Genomic DNA, 16,709 nt, shown 5'->3' on the forward strand with positions numbered 1-16,709 from the left:
GAGCATACAGAGAAAGAGGGAGAGTGGTAGAGAGAGGAGGAGATAAACAGAGAGAGAGAGAGAATATGTTTGTAGGTGTTTACATCTCAAATTCTCCTTGAATTTAAAGTACTTTTATTTGCAACTCTGTAAGGCTTTCCGTCTCTCTTCAACTAAGCTCAAACCTGTAGAGAAAAACAACCAAGGCTGATCCCATGTGTCCGTGAGTGTGTGCGTGTGCGTGTACGCGCGCACGTCTGCACGAGCGCGTGTGTTTCTGCATGAATATGTATGAGGTGACAGATGGGATGTAATTTAAACGTTACCTTCTACAGATGCACATTTTAACCTTCACACACATATTTAAGATGGCTCAGCTTGAAAACCGACGCAAGAAAATTCACACAGAAATACTATCATAGACACAACTGACACATTATCATAAACTACTGATAGACTGTCAGTCAGCAGTTACTACAAAAATACTGTTATCTACAACACTGAAACGAGAACTGACAAGCTGCCAGTAGACACAAACTACAAAAGACTATGATCATCAGCAATTAAATATTTGTTATATAGACTACATTTCCATATTTATATCTCTGGATTTATCAGCGTTTTGTGTTACCAAATTACCAATTACCACCACCAAAATCTGCTAATGTTCACGGTCCGCGGCTCAATTTTGCCCGGTAGTCCCTTAGCAGGTCAATCCGACCATTCTGCCAAACGCTAATGTTTTATAATGTTCCGTGATCCTGCTGTATGGACGACATACTCGCTGCAAAAAATGCTTCTGCAGTTTTGCAGCTGGAAAATTGAATTGTGTTGCATTTTTCTTTCCTTATATGTTGTGGTGCAGTGATGCAATTAGCCAATCACAACTGTCCTTAAGACAAAATAGTGTGTCGTTTTTGAAATTCAGGCAAAAATAGGTGACAGTTTCATGCTTTCACTTGCAGTTTTTGGTGCTTTGAAACCAGATTGTCTGCACAGACAGTAGGAGGCGAATGGGCATGAATCCAATGTAAGAACTGAGAACTGAATAAAAACATTTATAAACCCATCCATCACCCTGTCCTCCATACTTCCCCCTTCCCTGTTCTATATGAACATCATAGAGAAATGCCTGCATTGCTACTGATTGCTGCCAATGAATGTAATCAATATTTTGAAACTGTCAGTATTTCTGTCTCTCTAGCAAGGTTACATTTGCTAATGCAAATTCCCGTCACACACTCCTGAAAACCAGGATGTTACCCTTCTCTTCAGCAAAATAACACCACATCAACAATTCAGGTGCTGTTGCTGCCATAGATATTACTGCTCTCTCTCTCTCCCTCTCTCTCTCTAATCCATACATATATCCCAGTGGACAACAGACTGGGAAACTGTTTATCCAATCGCAACTGTTCAAAATTCCTCACCTTCTCCCACAAAACCTACCTTCAGTTCACTGGTGAATTTTAATGCCCAGGACTGTGTGTGTGTGTGTGTGTGTGTGTGTGTGTGTGTGTGTGTGTGTGTGTGCGTGCCTGTGTGCTATGAGTGTGTGTTGTGGTAGTTGGGGTGCTTAGCAAACACTGCAGAGCAAGCAGTCTGGATACAGAGCAATAATTCAACCTCTGCAAAAGCCATGAATAAAAACAAAGTTAAGAGAAGCTACGAAATATAAAATGTGCTCGTTCTTTTCCTGTTTCTCTGTCTCCTCCTCTCTCTTGCTCTCACCCCCCCCCCCACACACACACACACACACTCAAACACACACCCACCCTCTCCTTCACTTCTCCTTAACGTGGAGCCTCTTTCACAGAAAATATATTTTTTTGTATTTCAACCCAGGTAACTAACTGAAATGAATAAATGATGTTTAGCGACACACAAACACACACATCAACACAATTGATGGTTATCAAACAACAGAAGAAGTAGAAGGAGTGTGCAGAGTTTAGAGCTTTCAATCTAATCCCTTATTGGCCACCAACAGCAGGGCCAGTCGGGGAATACACTACAAGGTGTGTGTGTGTGCACACGTATGTGTGCACCTTTGTTGCAGAGGAGGGAAGAAAGATTTGACTTTTCAGAGGGGAGTTGAGCAGGAGGAGGAAGAGGAAGAGGAGGAGGTGCAGGAGGAAGAAGATGATAGAGGAGCGCTCGTTTAAATCCTCCTGGTAATATTGCTTTCTTCACTCTCTTGGTAAGGAGATTAACTGCTAATGGAGAGGATATATCTGCTATTAGCCCCGACAACAACAACAGCAGTGACAACACTGACGGCAAGGAAGCGCAATGGCGACGATGACGACTACAACGACAGCGATATAAAGAGCAGAGAGGTGACAGATTCTGCTTTCTGGGGGCATCACAGATGACAGTTTCAAACCTACATGAGTTTCAAAAAGCACAACAGTTGAACCGGCTTCAGGTCTGAGATTACAAAGGCAGAGTTGTAAACAGGACACTTTGACTTGAGTCAGATTTAAGTCACAAAAGACCAAGATATTAGACTTGTCTTCGGCTTGGCTCCACTGAGAGCTGATCCAGACAAATTAAAAATAACCGGACTGAGATAGTAGATTTGAAATTTTGACGCGTACAAATAAAACTGCAGACTTAATCTATATCGTAATAGTGCAGTGCATTATTCATTTTGTCTTGAAGCTATTCTTCCGTCCAGGTTGATGAATGACATGAACATTTGAGACTCGACGTACTTGCGAATTGACTCTCTGAAGACTGACATGAGATTTTAAAACAAAAACATTCTCAACTTCTGACTGGGTAAAATACCAGAGAAATAAAAACAAAAACAGTAAGCCGTTGAAAGATAGGCAGGATTGCAGAGCTAAATTATTATTTCAGTCCAAGGCCAAAAACCTTTTTTTGTACTACTTATATTTATCAGCCTCTCAAAGTCTCACATTAATATCAAATATGGATGCATTTCATATTTTTTTAATTTATTTTTTTATTGAACAAGGACTATTTAAAAATGAAGAAAAAAAGTGATGTGAATAGTTGGATTCAAGATTAAGATGGATTATATATATTTATACTTCATATTCATTACAGCAATCCAGCTAATCATTGACATCTGTTAGATTTTTGGTGAAACTGACAGGAACCGAGGGTTTACAACAGTCTCATGGCCAATAAATAAAACAGGCGAAAACTTATAAGGTAAAACAACAAAGATTTAGTCAAAGTAAATTTTACTCAGGTTTTGCTCAGACCAAACCATGTCACTAACATGACTTCATGAGGGACCAGGATCAGTTACTAGAATGTTAATTATTTACAAAAGTGTCACAGCATAAATAACAGAGTCAACTGTTGAGCAAACTATTTACAGCCTTTTCCACCATTAAGAAGAATCGGACACGACCAAACCGTGATGCTCACATGTCAGTTGCCACAGTAACATACAAGGAGGAGTCACAAGCAAGCACGAAGGCTCATTTTGCTCATAAGGACCCCCGGGGTATCGATATGTTGATTGACATTGAGACAGACCAATCGGTTAGTTAGCAGGCCTCGCAAAAAACAGTGGGCGGGACGCCAGCATTCCACTGGGACTGATAGGGTTATAATTATTATACCTATGAATGGAAAAGACTTGGTCTCACATATGTAGGAAGATGTTCGAATGAGGCGTTGAAATTTTTCAATACAGTGCCAATACGTTATGAGTTTTAGTACGGAGAGCAAAACACTTATTATTATTATTATTGTGGCAGTGTGGCCATAGTTGTTCCAAGTGATGAGGAATTTTATCAAACATTTCAATGGCTGAACCGGGCGATTTTTTTTACAACCTCATGTCCTTTCCCTACTGGACTTCGTACCCAGAAAATAAAAAATATATTACAGTTTCTCAAGTTTGAAAGTAAAATGTTCTCAGTAGGAAACATGGCCACAAATATTTAGAAAAAAATCAGAAAGTTTCAAAGTCAACGCATCAAGACATGTCTGCCTGACATCAAAACTGTTTAGTTTCTGTCATTTATGTTTTGAAGCATATCGACAGGGTACAAATGAATCTATGCAGCGTATGTGCATGGCAGGAAGATCCAGTACATCCAGGACGTCCACATCACTATCTTACCAGCACTGCAGATCAAAGGGGGTTAAACAATTGATAACACACACCTAAAGACTGAAACTTTAAGAACACTGTATCATATGATAATGTGAAAAACAAAGTGGTCACGTGAAAGCAGACAGACACAGTTATAGACTCCCTGGTGAAAATAAGTGGAGCATTTAGCAGCTAAAGAACCAGATATTTCCATCAGGAGTTGGTTGAGACCAAAAACAGAGCTAAAAGACAGTGACGGTACAGACTGTGTTTACGTTTGCTAGGTGGCCACAAACAGGACTCCAAATGAAAGCTAATGTTGCTCCATAACTGCTGGATGTGTAAATAAGCAACTATTTACTAACAACCTCACCACATGAACTTAAAAGGTCATTATATGTCAATGCTGTGTTCATATCTTATTGCTGCTGCCCCCAGGTGGCCAAAAAATAAAAATAGAAAAATCAGTAATTGCAGGTTTAAGTTGGATAATCGTGAAGGTTTGTCCTCTGCTAAGTGGGTTCTTGTACGTTTCATCTCTGTACTGCAACTCACCATACATTTCTGTAGCAGTATTAGTGCAAGCTTGTGCTACAACAGAGGCAGTGGCAGGAGAAGCTGGCTTTAACTGGCACTGAGCAGAGAAATGACACATTGAGCACAAATGACTGGCGACAGCGAAAACAGCTTGTATTCTGTCTGCTTTAAACCAGTTCATTTGCTCCCTGTCGTCTCACTGTTGTTGTTCTTGTTGTGAATGTGCGTTTGTGTGCGTTGAGTCCCGCCCCACCCTCTCGTCTGTTTTTCCCTCTTTTTCCTTGTCTTTTATCCATTTATGTCTTTCTCATTTCGGTTCTCATCTTGCATCACGTTCTCCTTTTTTGCCGCCCCTCCTATTATTCATCCTCTTCTCTATTCTCCCTCAATCTCAAATTCTTTTTCTCTCTACTTTTCTGTCCTCCTTTTCTGTCACTGCTGCTGCCTCTGTTTTCTTTCCTTAGTGCCTTTTCTCGCTAGTCTCTTGGTTTTCAAATTTCCTCTTTGGTTCACACCCTCTCTCCCTTTCTGTTATCTTTCTCACCCACTCTCTTTATCCCCATTTTACCCTCCGCTCTATATAAACTAGATTGATGGCTCAATCCTACATGCATCAAGGTGAGAATTACAATTTTCGCACCAACACACGCACACACGTACACACTCACAAAAATGGCGGTAGACAGTGACAGCCGTATTCAGACACTCGCTCCCTTTTACCTTCCACGCGCACACTATCCTTTTCTCTGCTGAAATTTTCAAAAAGTTACCAGGTTACTAGCAGAGATCAGGTTTAAGGGAAGATATCAGAGAGGACGTTAACATGGAACTGGCCAATAATCAGATATCTCCCCTCCAAACTCCAAAATTTTAAACAAAGACAGGCATATTTTAAGTGTAGTATTTTTCTTTAAACCATGGCCTCTAAAAATAATAATAAGTTACCGAGAGGTGCAATCAATACATAGCAAGCTAGCATTATACATAGCATTATAGCAAACACTACTCCCAACAGGTACTAAAACCTCCTGGTCAATATGTGTTGTTTTAATCACAGGTACCTGCGACCATCAAGCTTTTTTGAAAATGAACAATTTCAGAGGGCTGACTTTAAATTCATCCTCCTTGCAGACTGGTCAAAAAAAGATATTCAGTGTAAACTGCCTGTTTATCACTGTTCACGTGGCTGAAAACATCATTTTCTTGGGTATTTCCAATTCAAATTTTTAATTAAAGTTGGAGGAAATGATTGACCTTAGTAACACTGAATCAAACTGAATCATCACATTATCTTGAAATCACTTTATCAAACAAATTGCTAAAAATTTATCTGTAGCATTTTTGCATCAGATTGTGGAAGGACATATACATAGTCCTACTCAGGACATCACAAAGAAACAGACTAAATGCCGTTCTGAATTTGTGAGCAAGGTATATCAGGGTTTCTGCAGTGTTCACCAAATTAAACAGAAGACTTTTTAATGCTGCAAATTATTCAGTACCTTTTCATGGTCATATTGGTCAAAGAAGGTCAGAAAATAAACAATTAGGCCTAAAATTATTTATTTAAGTGCATTCATTTATTGATATTCATATCATATTCTTGTCAGTATTTCCCAGCAGTATCTAACAATAATTCCTATACCTGAACCCACGTATGGATTATTGAACTCGCCATCTGGGCACAGGCTCAGGTGACCAAGGGGTCAAGGGGCCCAAGGGGTCAAGGGGCCCCTGAGCCAGGGCCTCTGTATGAAGTGAGAGTTACAACAACCACAGTTAGACGCAAAATGAATGTGTTAATTGACGTTTTTGCTAAAATCAATACTTGTCCATTATGTGTTGATGAGCTTCTTATCAACTGACTCCAAACAGCACAAAGTCATAACTAAAATTACTGTCTCAAGCAGGCTAGAAAAAAAAATTCAGCACCTTTGTAAGTGAAATCTAAGAAATTTTAATACCTCCGAAGGCCTATTTTGAGGGAACTCAATTCAATGCTTTTTAAGACTTTTCAAGATGAATGAAATTAAACTCCCGGTAACTAAGTCAACAAATTCTTCTACTCCATGCCATGATGATGAGCATTTTTTGATCTGCCACATCCACAGTTAAGGTTTGGTTGAGTTTAGGTAACTAAAAATACTTGATTATGGTTCGACAAAAGGTCAGCTTGGTGGTTAAAAGAAGCTAGCACTGACGTAAACTGTGGCCTCCACTGTCGGGGTCAAACACTTTCAGCGTCCACTGGCCTCCTCCTTAAGAGGTTGCAGCATAAAAAACAAAGGCACTCTACTTCCGCCGCTGTAACTAGAGTGAACAATCATTATTCACACGGCCACAATAGGTTGCTTGTCCGGAAAATGTCATCACAGGTTTGACACTTGAACAAACAACCAAGGCTATCGTTTCGACAGTCGACAGTCATTTGAACACAACTTCTCTCGGTGCATTGCTCTGAAGCGACACTCCTTACTGTTTGGATATCGGATTGTTACAAGCTGTTTACCCCTCAGCTGTAAATGACTGTTTATTTTTTATTTATGTATTTTAGTTTAACTTTATGTTTTGGTCTATGTTTAAGATTTGGATTCAATAATTATGGACACAAGGAAGCATGACTACAACTAATGATCATCCTTTTGTCCCTCTGCAGTGCTGTCATGATGATATTTTCCCTATCTGAAGTCTTTATCATGCACCTGAGCTCTGTTAAAACCCTGTCAGAAACGTTTTTACATGTCTTCATTACCCTGAAATCAGGTGTCTTCAGCGGCTGTGTTGACCTGGTTTTCTCTTAATCCCACAACCCGATTAAAGAAACCAGGTTTCTGGTCTACAAGTCGGTCAAAAAAAAAAAAAAAAAAAAAAAATCTGGTCACTTGGGAGAAATGACAATGAACTGGTTACTTAAATCTATTGGAAAATAATCTCTCTCTCTCTCTCTCTCTCACACACACACACACACACACACACACACACACACACAGGCTTGTGCTGTGAAGCATGACAGAGCGTTGCATGCCTTGTCACCGACAGTTAATTTCCAATGAATGCTTGACATTTACATACAAACACAATGTATATGTGTGTGTGTGTGTGTGTATGTGTGGCGGAAGTGGAGACACACATTCACAAAGCAGCATACAAACTGACATACATGACAATCATATCAATATAACATGAATTAAATCCATATAAAATGTAATTTCAATGCACGTACGGTTATGATTTATTGACACTGTACTGCTAAGCCTGGATGACAGCATCCTTAAAGCTAGAATTATCAGCTGCTGTCAGCCTTTCCATGCCTGTGTTTATCTGGGTGTGTGTGTGTGTGTGTGTGTGTGTGTGTGTGTGTATGCGCATGAAAGAGACACACGCACACACACAGTATACTCGGATAATTTTGCAGTCAAAGATGCTTGATTATGCTGCATCCCCAACTTTAAAAAATCCCGTTTATGCTGATTCTCACTGGGTTTTTTTTTTCTGAATCGTCTGAATCATTTATAAAGGAGGAAGGGATGAGGAGGGAAAAAATGCAAAACACACTTCCTAGTGCTTTTGTGAGAAACGTGCTTCTTAATGCAGGAATGGCACAGTGATTGCAAATTGCCTGTCTGTGTATAATATCAGAGCAACTGTTCATTTAGCTGAAAGCCAAAGAGGAGCAAAACAAGAAATCGCTGGAGTAGGTGCCTAAAACTCCTCTCTGACTTTTCTGTTCACTTCTCTACTATCACAACATTTGCCTCTACCTACTGTCTGGGAACCTTTTACCCCTGGCCTTCAGATTGCCGGGTGCCTCTGCATAATGCTGCATTCACTATTCAAAAGCCTGAAGAGGGACTGGAGCTGCAAATTAACTTCAGCTAGATGCCTTACATCCTGTACATTACATCTGCTGCTTTTGGGTCCAACAATAACAATGTTTCTAGGTACTGCCCCTTTTTTGAACAAAAAAACAAATAAACTGTGACGCTCGCTAGTTTCTGTAGGAGAAAACTACAAAATGACACTAATCACGTTGTAAACCTGGTAAATTAAAACATGACCAGGTCGTATTTACCAAGTGGCCGTCAGCCACTGAACATGACCAATGAAAAAAGCAATGGAGAAAATAAATAACTGTATATAAGCCATGTGTAAACTCCAGTTTGTTCTGTTGGGGTGGATATACTCAAGTTTTTTTCCAAAATTATGAAAAAGAAATGGACGTTATATGGATACATTCACTGGAGTTTACTAGTGGTACTTACCACTGTCAGCAATTTGAGTCAAACTTGCTGGTAGTAAACGGCAACATTCTGGAGGCCTTTTTCATAGTCTTTTAACAAGACGTATCAGGAAATGAGCAGGTGTAATTAATTACATCGCTAATGGCTACACTCCATTTCGGTGTAACATTTGAAAGGTTTTATCGGGCAAAGTTGGCCCTCTCTCGTGGGTAAGTATACATTTCCTGCCGCTGTTTCACATAAAAAAATTCCCCACTGCAACATTTCCTTGTCTTTGCTCAGAATTCTTTGCAGATTCTTGTTTTAGTTCTGTTGGATTTGGTGTACAACAGGCACAAAATGAATCAGTTTCATGAGCTCATTGCATACAGAACTAGGGAACTGATGTGCACCACACTGCAGGTATTTACTGTGAGGTGGCTGCAGGAAATGTTGAGTTTGCATTAAAACTGGCTTCACTCTGCAAGCTATGGGTTGAATTACAGCGCCAGAAGGAGCTGATATGTTCTACAGAGGGTACTAGTCTCTAATAATTTAGCCACACCATCTCTGCAGAAGTGAGAAAAATGAAATTGAAGAATGATGCAAAACCTTAAACGAGTTAAATGGTTAAAAAAAAGGTAATGATTTACCACAAATATAAAGTGTCAGGGGCTCGATAATTAAAAAGACAGTGATGATAGTGAAATAACTTCATTTTCTGTTCAAATTAAATGTTTAAACTGTTTAAATAATGTATTATTTCTCAATGTATTTAGTTGAATATTTTATTTCAATTTTCTTATCTCTGGAAGCCCATAGTCCATTTAAATTTAGTTTAACCTCTATGACCGGTGCCTTATCAGCTCTTCCATCAACACAATTTTCACAACATAAATAATTAAATAAATAAACCCTTGACACTAAATCCAGCTGTTAAATTATTGAATGTGGCAGGCGATTTTTTTTGCATTTCTCCGAATCAATGTACTCTGGCTGGTAAAAGAGCAAAACTGGCAGGTGACTTTTGTGGTTCATCAGCCACTGTAGCTGTTGAACCACAGTCAGGTTCAATTCGCCTGTGTTAAGAGCGTTTCACAAATGAGGCCCCCAGTGCCAGAGGCCAGTCTAGTTAGCCAACCTGTGGGCCCTGCTGTACAGAGAGCCCAATATAAAACATTATTATTATTATTATTATTATTATTTCCTCCCTGGGAGCTGGTTATAGCTGCTCTGAAAACTAATTTCCTTCTCCTCTTGTCCATGTGAATACCTCCTGATAGGGAGAGGGAAGCAGAAAAGAACAATAACTGCATTTCATATGACGGGAAAATGAATAATTTCAACTGTGTGCGTGCATGGAGTGTGTATGTGTGTGTATTAACTTGTAGTGTAGAGTAGTGTCGGGTACTGTGGGTGTATTTGCCTAGTGCCATTGTGGAGCGATTGGACGTTGTGATACACAAGGCGAGCACAGTGACTGGAGAATCGATCTCGTTTCCTCAAGAAAACGAAAGAGAGGGAGAAACTGACACAGAAAGTACAAAATGGTAAAACAGATTCTGTTGCAAAGAAAGATGAAATGAAAATACATGAGCTAGGAAAATTATTACTGTTTTAGAAATTAGAAAATGAATAAATTGAATAGATAAGAACAGGGCTTTCTTTTGCCGATTCAAACTGTAACTCTTTCTCCTGTATGCTCTCTCTAAAAGTCAATTTTAGTCATCTGTTTTGCCTGTGAATTTCAAAACATCCATTCACACTGCTGAAATTCATCCAGGAAATGAAAGACTGGATGCAGTGAGTGAGTTTCATTTTACCTGTCTGTCAACCAGCCAGCTTCAGACTAAATTACTTTATTTTAACGTGACATTTAATTTTAACCTGTAATTTTGGCCAGAGTTTGATTCATGCAGGCCTGAGCCCGGCAGCTAGCACAATGCTTTTCCCTCGACCCAAGGATCAACTGGCAATCAATTCATTGAGGGGCAGACACTGAAACAGATTTGAACACAATGACAAAACGCAAGTCCAAAAATATTCTACAGGCTAAATACACAAAAAGAACAGAACCTCCACAGCCTGACAAACTGGTAAATGTTCACACTTTACATATTTTACTCTTAACATTACCCATGAATATGGATCTAACACACAGCCAAATCTGTAAATGCTAACACTAGCTGACAAGCTGTAACAAGTTGTTGTAACTTTTGCATATCGGTCTGTGTGCAGACCTGGACAAGACATCGATATTATCACCAGTATGTACTACAGTCAGTGTGTATCTTTTCTATTATACTGTAATGTTAATATTGACAGTAATACGTACAGTAAAATGCCATGCTCAATAGAAATTAATATTTCAAATCGGAACAGACTTGAACCTGCATCATGGTGTGAAAATGTGCCCGAACCCAGCCCAAAACACATGGAGCTTATCAGTCTCCTCAGCTTGGGTTGAGTTGCAGATCTTGACGTGAAGTGAAGCATCAGTGAAAAAGTGCCACCCACAGACTGAAACCACAAGTTAACTTGATCAGACATTTCAGTCCCGTCAGTCGACCCCTTTGAAATTTGAATCAGGTCAAAATTTTGACAAAGACAAAGTTCCAGTTGGTACATGAAAATGTTGTCTGTTTAGATAAACATGTTGTTCGGAGTCAAGGCATCACTTTTATATCGACGTTGTTTTCCAGCAGTCTTGTACCTCCATTTTGATATGCATAAAATAGATCTAAAACTACCTGGTGCTGAGCTGAGTATGAGCACCGATTGGTCCACATGACAGATTTTTAAGGTTGGTAGTTACACTGACCGCAAACCAACAAAACAAGCAACAGCACGCAACAAACATTCAGTCAAAGTGGGTGCGTTCTTAACGTGTCAGGCAGCAATGGCACCAGTCAGCCCCAGTGTTAAATGTCAGCAATCTGCTAGGACACACGGATGGTTTTGGTGACACTGTTCTTATCACTTAAAGGCAGAATCATCCATAAATTAAATGCGATTCCTCGAATTGCACGGCATCTAATCGCGTCTGTCTGGTCCATCGTGCAGCGAACCCACCCTGAAATCTGACCAAACACCTGCCCTGTACCTGCACAGTTTAAGATTCATCCATTACCGAATGACAGAGAGAGAGACAGAGACAGAGACAGAGAGAGAGAGACAGAGAGAGAGAGAGAGAGAGGGAGCAAGAGAGCGAGAGGGCTATACACAGAGAGGCAGCATGTCCTTCAGTATTCAACGAACCAACAGATACTTTCCTCTCTCATGTTTGGACTTCTGAAGGCAGAAACTCCATAAGGACCCCCTGCCAACCTGCCCGAGGACACAGGCACACTCCAACCATGCTGCATCAAAGGCGCTCCAATGGCTCTCTCAATGTTTGTGTGTCAGTGTATTTGTGTTCCCGCCTCTGTGGAAGGAATACCATTTTCCCTGCGTGCACATGCAGATGAGGGTGCGATCCTGCATATAAGCGTTTCTGTGTGTGAGTGTGTGTGTGTGTGTGTGTTTGCTTGCAAACAGGAGTACCATTCCTTGTACAGGAAGTAGTCGTGCTAGGTAAACAGGAGTGCAGGCTAATCCTGTGAGGAATGGGAATTCTGCATTACCATTTGAATAGCACACAGTGCCACAAGTACTGCTGACAACACTAATGCACATCCTCAGTCCTGGTTTACACTCACACACAAAAAACACTGCGTCTATTCAGAGAAGAAAGGGTGAGGTTTTTCATATACCAGTCACACGAAGCCTATATGTAAGCAGGATACTTCAGAGAAAACATAATTACCGGCTGATTGTTTTTAAACATACTGAAGGTTTATCCAATTGAGGTTTATGAGCTACAACCTGGCCTACATTTACTGCACATTCTCACCTGCAAGCTGCCCAACACAACCACAGGCTACATTTACATGCACATTAATAATGTGATTATACTCTAATTAGGCCAATATGGACGGTAAGAGCCCATGTAAACAACATCTGATTACATGCAAGTGTGCATAATCACAGGAACAGATGCTGGTGTCCGGAAGAAAACCTTGCATTGCCACAATTTTTTAGCTGTACTACCCTAAAATTATGACTAAGGATAAAGACCCACAGAGTGACATGTTTTGGCCCTTTTGCCTTTTTCTGGAACATTTCAGTTCAGCAGATACACCCCAATGCCTCACAACCCCATGCTTTTAAAGAAACTTGTGGTTTTGGCTCAAACATCTTTTCTGTATTTAAGACTGTATCGCATCCCCTATGCTCCCGTTTCAACTTGTGCTCGAATAATATACCACTGCAGCAGAAAGGGCCCAATTTGTGTTTCTTTTTTTATGACAGGAAGAGACGATGTGCATGGTAATGATCATACAAGGCAGGCTGTACCTGCTGACAGATTCCACAGTTTTACACTGGTTGGGAAAATCTGGAGGATTAAGTTGGCAAGTCTGTATCTGACACGGGTATTAGCCAAGGTGTATTATAGCACGTGTGTCTTGCTTGAAAATGATACACTCACTCACTCACCAACACACACACACTTACACACACACACACACAGTCCTGCTCAATGAGCAGCTATTCTCCCATTAGCTTGTAAGCTCACATCTCACAGAACAAGTCCACACAAGACAAGACAGTCTTTTTTTCTTCTTCTTCTTCTTCTGATCGGCTAAGTGGTTGCAGCTGTTTCTACCCTTGCGTCTGAAGTAGTTTAATTACATTTCAAATTTCATATTGAGGCATTTAGCTGAGGATCTTATCCAGGTCAATTTACAATGAAAGCTACAGCAGATTAAGCTTCAATGCCTGAATTATCCACAATTTGAAAAACACCTCCTACTCATACAAAATTATGGCTTTCCACAAAATTAAGACAAAGTGTGGCTCTTCTTTAACAATAGTTTATGGGCTTGTCAGAGGAGCTTTGTTGACACATAGTTATTATACTTTGACTGACTGGATTCTCTATTTTTCACAAATATTGTGTGGTGCTGGTTTTCTCCAAAACTGTAATAATTATGTAAATTAACACATTTTACATTTTTGGGATTTATTTTGAAAACAAGCATCAACTAATACTTTTGATCATCATTTCACACTAATCTTAACCTCAGCTCCGCCTGCCCATCCCTCACCACCCGTGACCTCATTGTTCTCTGTCAAGGGATCAAGAGGGAGCCATCCAAAATCTCTGCAACCTAAAATCCTGTCATTCCAGATCTGCCCATCCTCACCTGCCACTAGAGGCCAGGTTCGTGCTGCAGCACACCACCTGACCCCATCACCTGCCTGCCCAGCTGCTCCCCAGTGGTCTTTAGACACAGTATGTGTCGCAGACTTTTCTGCCCAATCCTCTACGTTACCTCGGTGTTTCAGCCTTGCTCATGTTCTGCCTGCTTACTCTGATGAACCGCTTTTCTGATATCTGCCCGTTTGTCTTAAACCTCCGGCTTTGTTTGCCTGATCTCCAGCCATGCCAGCTGCTGTGTGAGGCTGTGCCTAAGTACAGCCTCACACAGCGGCCTCACATAGAGGCTGTACTCCGGGAACCATGCATGTTTGTACGAACTTTCGTGCCAATCCATCTGGTAAATGTTGAGATTTTTCATATAAGTGAAGATTTTGACCTGCTGCTGGCACAAGTGTTAAAGTCAAGATATCACCACAATCGGTGGGTTTCATCTCAGTCCTCACACACACGCAGAAATTCATTAAACACTCACTGATATAATGTTCTTTCCATTTTAAAACTTATATATGTCTTGGCGCATTGGAAATATTCATCAAATTCCTGCCATTGAGGTGCACTGGACAGGGTGGATTTTGCCTATAGTGTACAGTGACTCACAAATAATTCAAAGCAATAAATTCTGAGTGTGGTACGAGTAAGTTTCATTACTCAAATATATGGCAGCAGAACACACTGCTAACCTTTAAGGGCACTTCACTTTCACTGTGCTGCTAATATGAAACCTCACAGACAATATATTCCAGGAATATACCATAAAATTCTTAAACAGAATAAGAATGTCTATAATGGCAAAAATGGATTTTATGTATACCTATTCCAATAATCTAATATACCTATAAGGGCACATAGCATCTGTCATGCAGATTACGTGGGGTTTATTCTGCTTTATGATATTTTTATGTCATCTCGCCCCACAATATTCCTATAGAGAAAGATTGCTAAAATTTCTAGTTTGTGTGTGTTTGTGCTTGTGGTTCAATAAAACAAGGTAAGAGAGGCAGGATCAATACAATTTAGCCCGCCAGCAACAGTTAACATACTGCGTATCTTTTGCATAACAGATACCCCGCAGTGCAGACCGGGCACAGACACCAAGCCGGGTCGAAAATGAACCTAATTATCTTCAGAGGGGCCAGAGCAATCTGATAAGGAATTTATACAACGATAAGAGCCCCCTATAGTGGATGTATGACAATAGTGTTTGGGTAATGTGGGAACGGCACTTATGGTTTTATCACAGGAAATTAAAAACAACCAGTTGCCTATTACACCAAAATATATAGAGCCACAACTGACAGGAATATTGTAGGATTAAATAGGAATATCCTGTGATGGCATAGGAGATAAATGCTCGGTGATACCAAAGGTAAAACTACAGATTTGGATTTTTTTTTTTTTTGGACTTACAACATAGCAGATTTCCTTTCATTTAAAATTGGCAGCTGTCAGAAACAGTACAGGGAGGAATTAACGAAGTACATTTACTCATTTACCTGACTTAAGTTCTCAGGATTTGGCACTTGCGGTTGTATTTGGTTACGTGTGGTGTCCTCACTTTTGTGTGACTAATCGCCCAAACTACCGTACATTTTCGGGGGTTATTTCTGCCGGTGTTAACGTCACTGAATGTAAACGGACCCGAAGTTACATTGCAGATGAACAATTTCACCTTCGAAACCGGGAGAAAGTCTCATAAGACAGGAAGCCCCCCCCCCCCCCCGCCATCATTTGGGCTGCTCATTAGTGCCCATTTGTTGCACCTGGTCTAACTACAGCGACGAAGCCCTCTCGCCTTAACTTACGGACATGTTCATGCTAATTTGTCTGTTTTTAATCCATGTAAAAATTTAAAATACGAGACCATACCTGTAGCGAAAGTACTGCTAGGTTTATCCTCGACACTTTTTTTTTTCCCTTTTCCCAGCACTGGAGAACAAACTTAGCTTTAAGGTTCGGGACAAAACTACGCAGATTAACGCAGCCAAACTACGCGTGTTTACAGGGGTGGAGACGCCGCGAAACAGCCGAAAACGAACCGCTAACGTCCCTATAAACTCATCGTCGATGCATTTTAACTCCGTTTACGACAACATTATGGGTTTACCTCGGGAAATTAGCCTTTAGTTTTGACGGCTAACTCAACAGACACACTGGAAGTCCCTGGAGGGATATAGCTGTTTTTCTTTTGGACCCACTCACACAGCAGGAGAGGCGGTTAATGTCTTTACTTCACCTGGTTGTACGCTGTCTCTCCGCCTCCCGCCACTCCTCCTCCTCCCCCTGCTCCCGCTCCGGAACCGAGCTCCGGCAGCCTCCTCCGGCTCAGCACCAGCAGGTAAACCAGCGCTCCCAGCCACACCAGCACCGCCACGGCCACCGCCAGCCTCCGACAGAGACGCTTCATTTTCCGGTCAGGAGGACCCGGCGGCGCCCGCAGCCCGCTTGCTGTCAGAACCCCATTTTACCGAAGCGAGAAAAACAAATAAAACAAGCGCACCGACCGGCCAGCCCACACTAACTAACAACGGCACAAGTCTGTCCGGTCCCGCCGACGGTAAAACGCTGACTACAGAGCGCGCGCTCCCTCTCACACGCTCTCTCTCTCGCGCTCTCTCTCTCTCTCTCTCGC

General features: G+C 41.0%; 1 protein-coding gene across 6 annotated transcripts in view; it reads right to left on the reverse strand.

Moving 5' to 3' along the window:
* galnt14 (UDP-N-acetyl-alpha-D-galactosamine:polypeptide N-acetylgalactosaminyltransferase 14 (GalNAc-T14)) overlaps positions 1–16,709 on the reverse strand; it is a 154,602-nt gene extending 137,893 nt beyond the window's left edge. For 3 of the 6 annotated variants that reach the window (XM_040125653.1, XM_040125656.1, XM_040125655.1), the window contains exon 1: positions 16,185–16,307. Coding sequence is in view for 1 of the 6 variants with exons in the window: in XM_040125650.1 (XP_039981584.1) it covers positions 16,314–16,484 (171 nt within the window). In the remaining 5 variants the exon portion in view is untranslated. The other 3 variants (XM_040125650.1, XM_040125654.1, XM_040125657.1) reach the window with 3 other exon arrangements.

The sequence above is a fragment of the Xiphias gladius genome, chromosome 4 (genome assembly GCF_016859285.1).
Source record: "Xiphias gladius isolate SHS-SW01 ecotype Sanya breed wild chromosome 4, ASM1685928v1, whole genome shotgun sequence".
NCBI lineage: Eukaryota > Metazoa > Chordata > Actinopteri > Istiophoriformes > Xiphiidae > Xiphias > Xiphias gladius.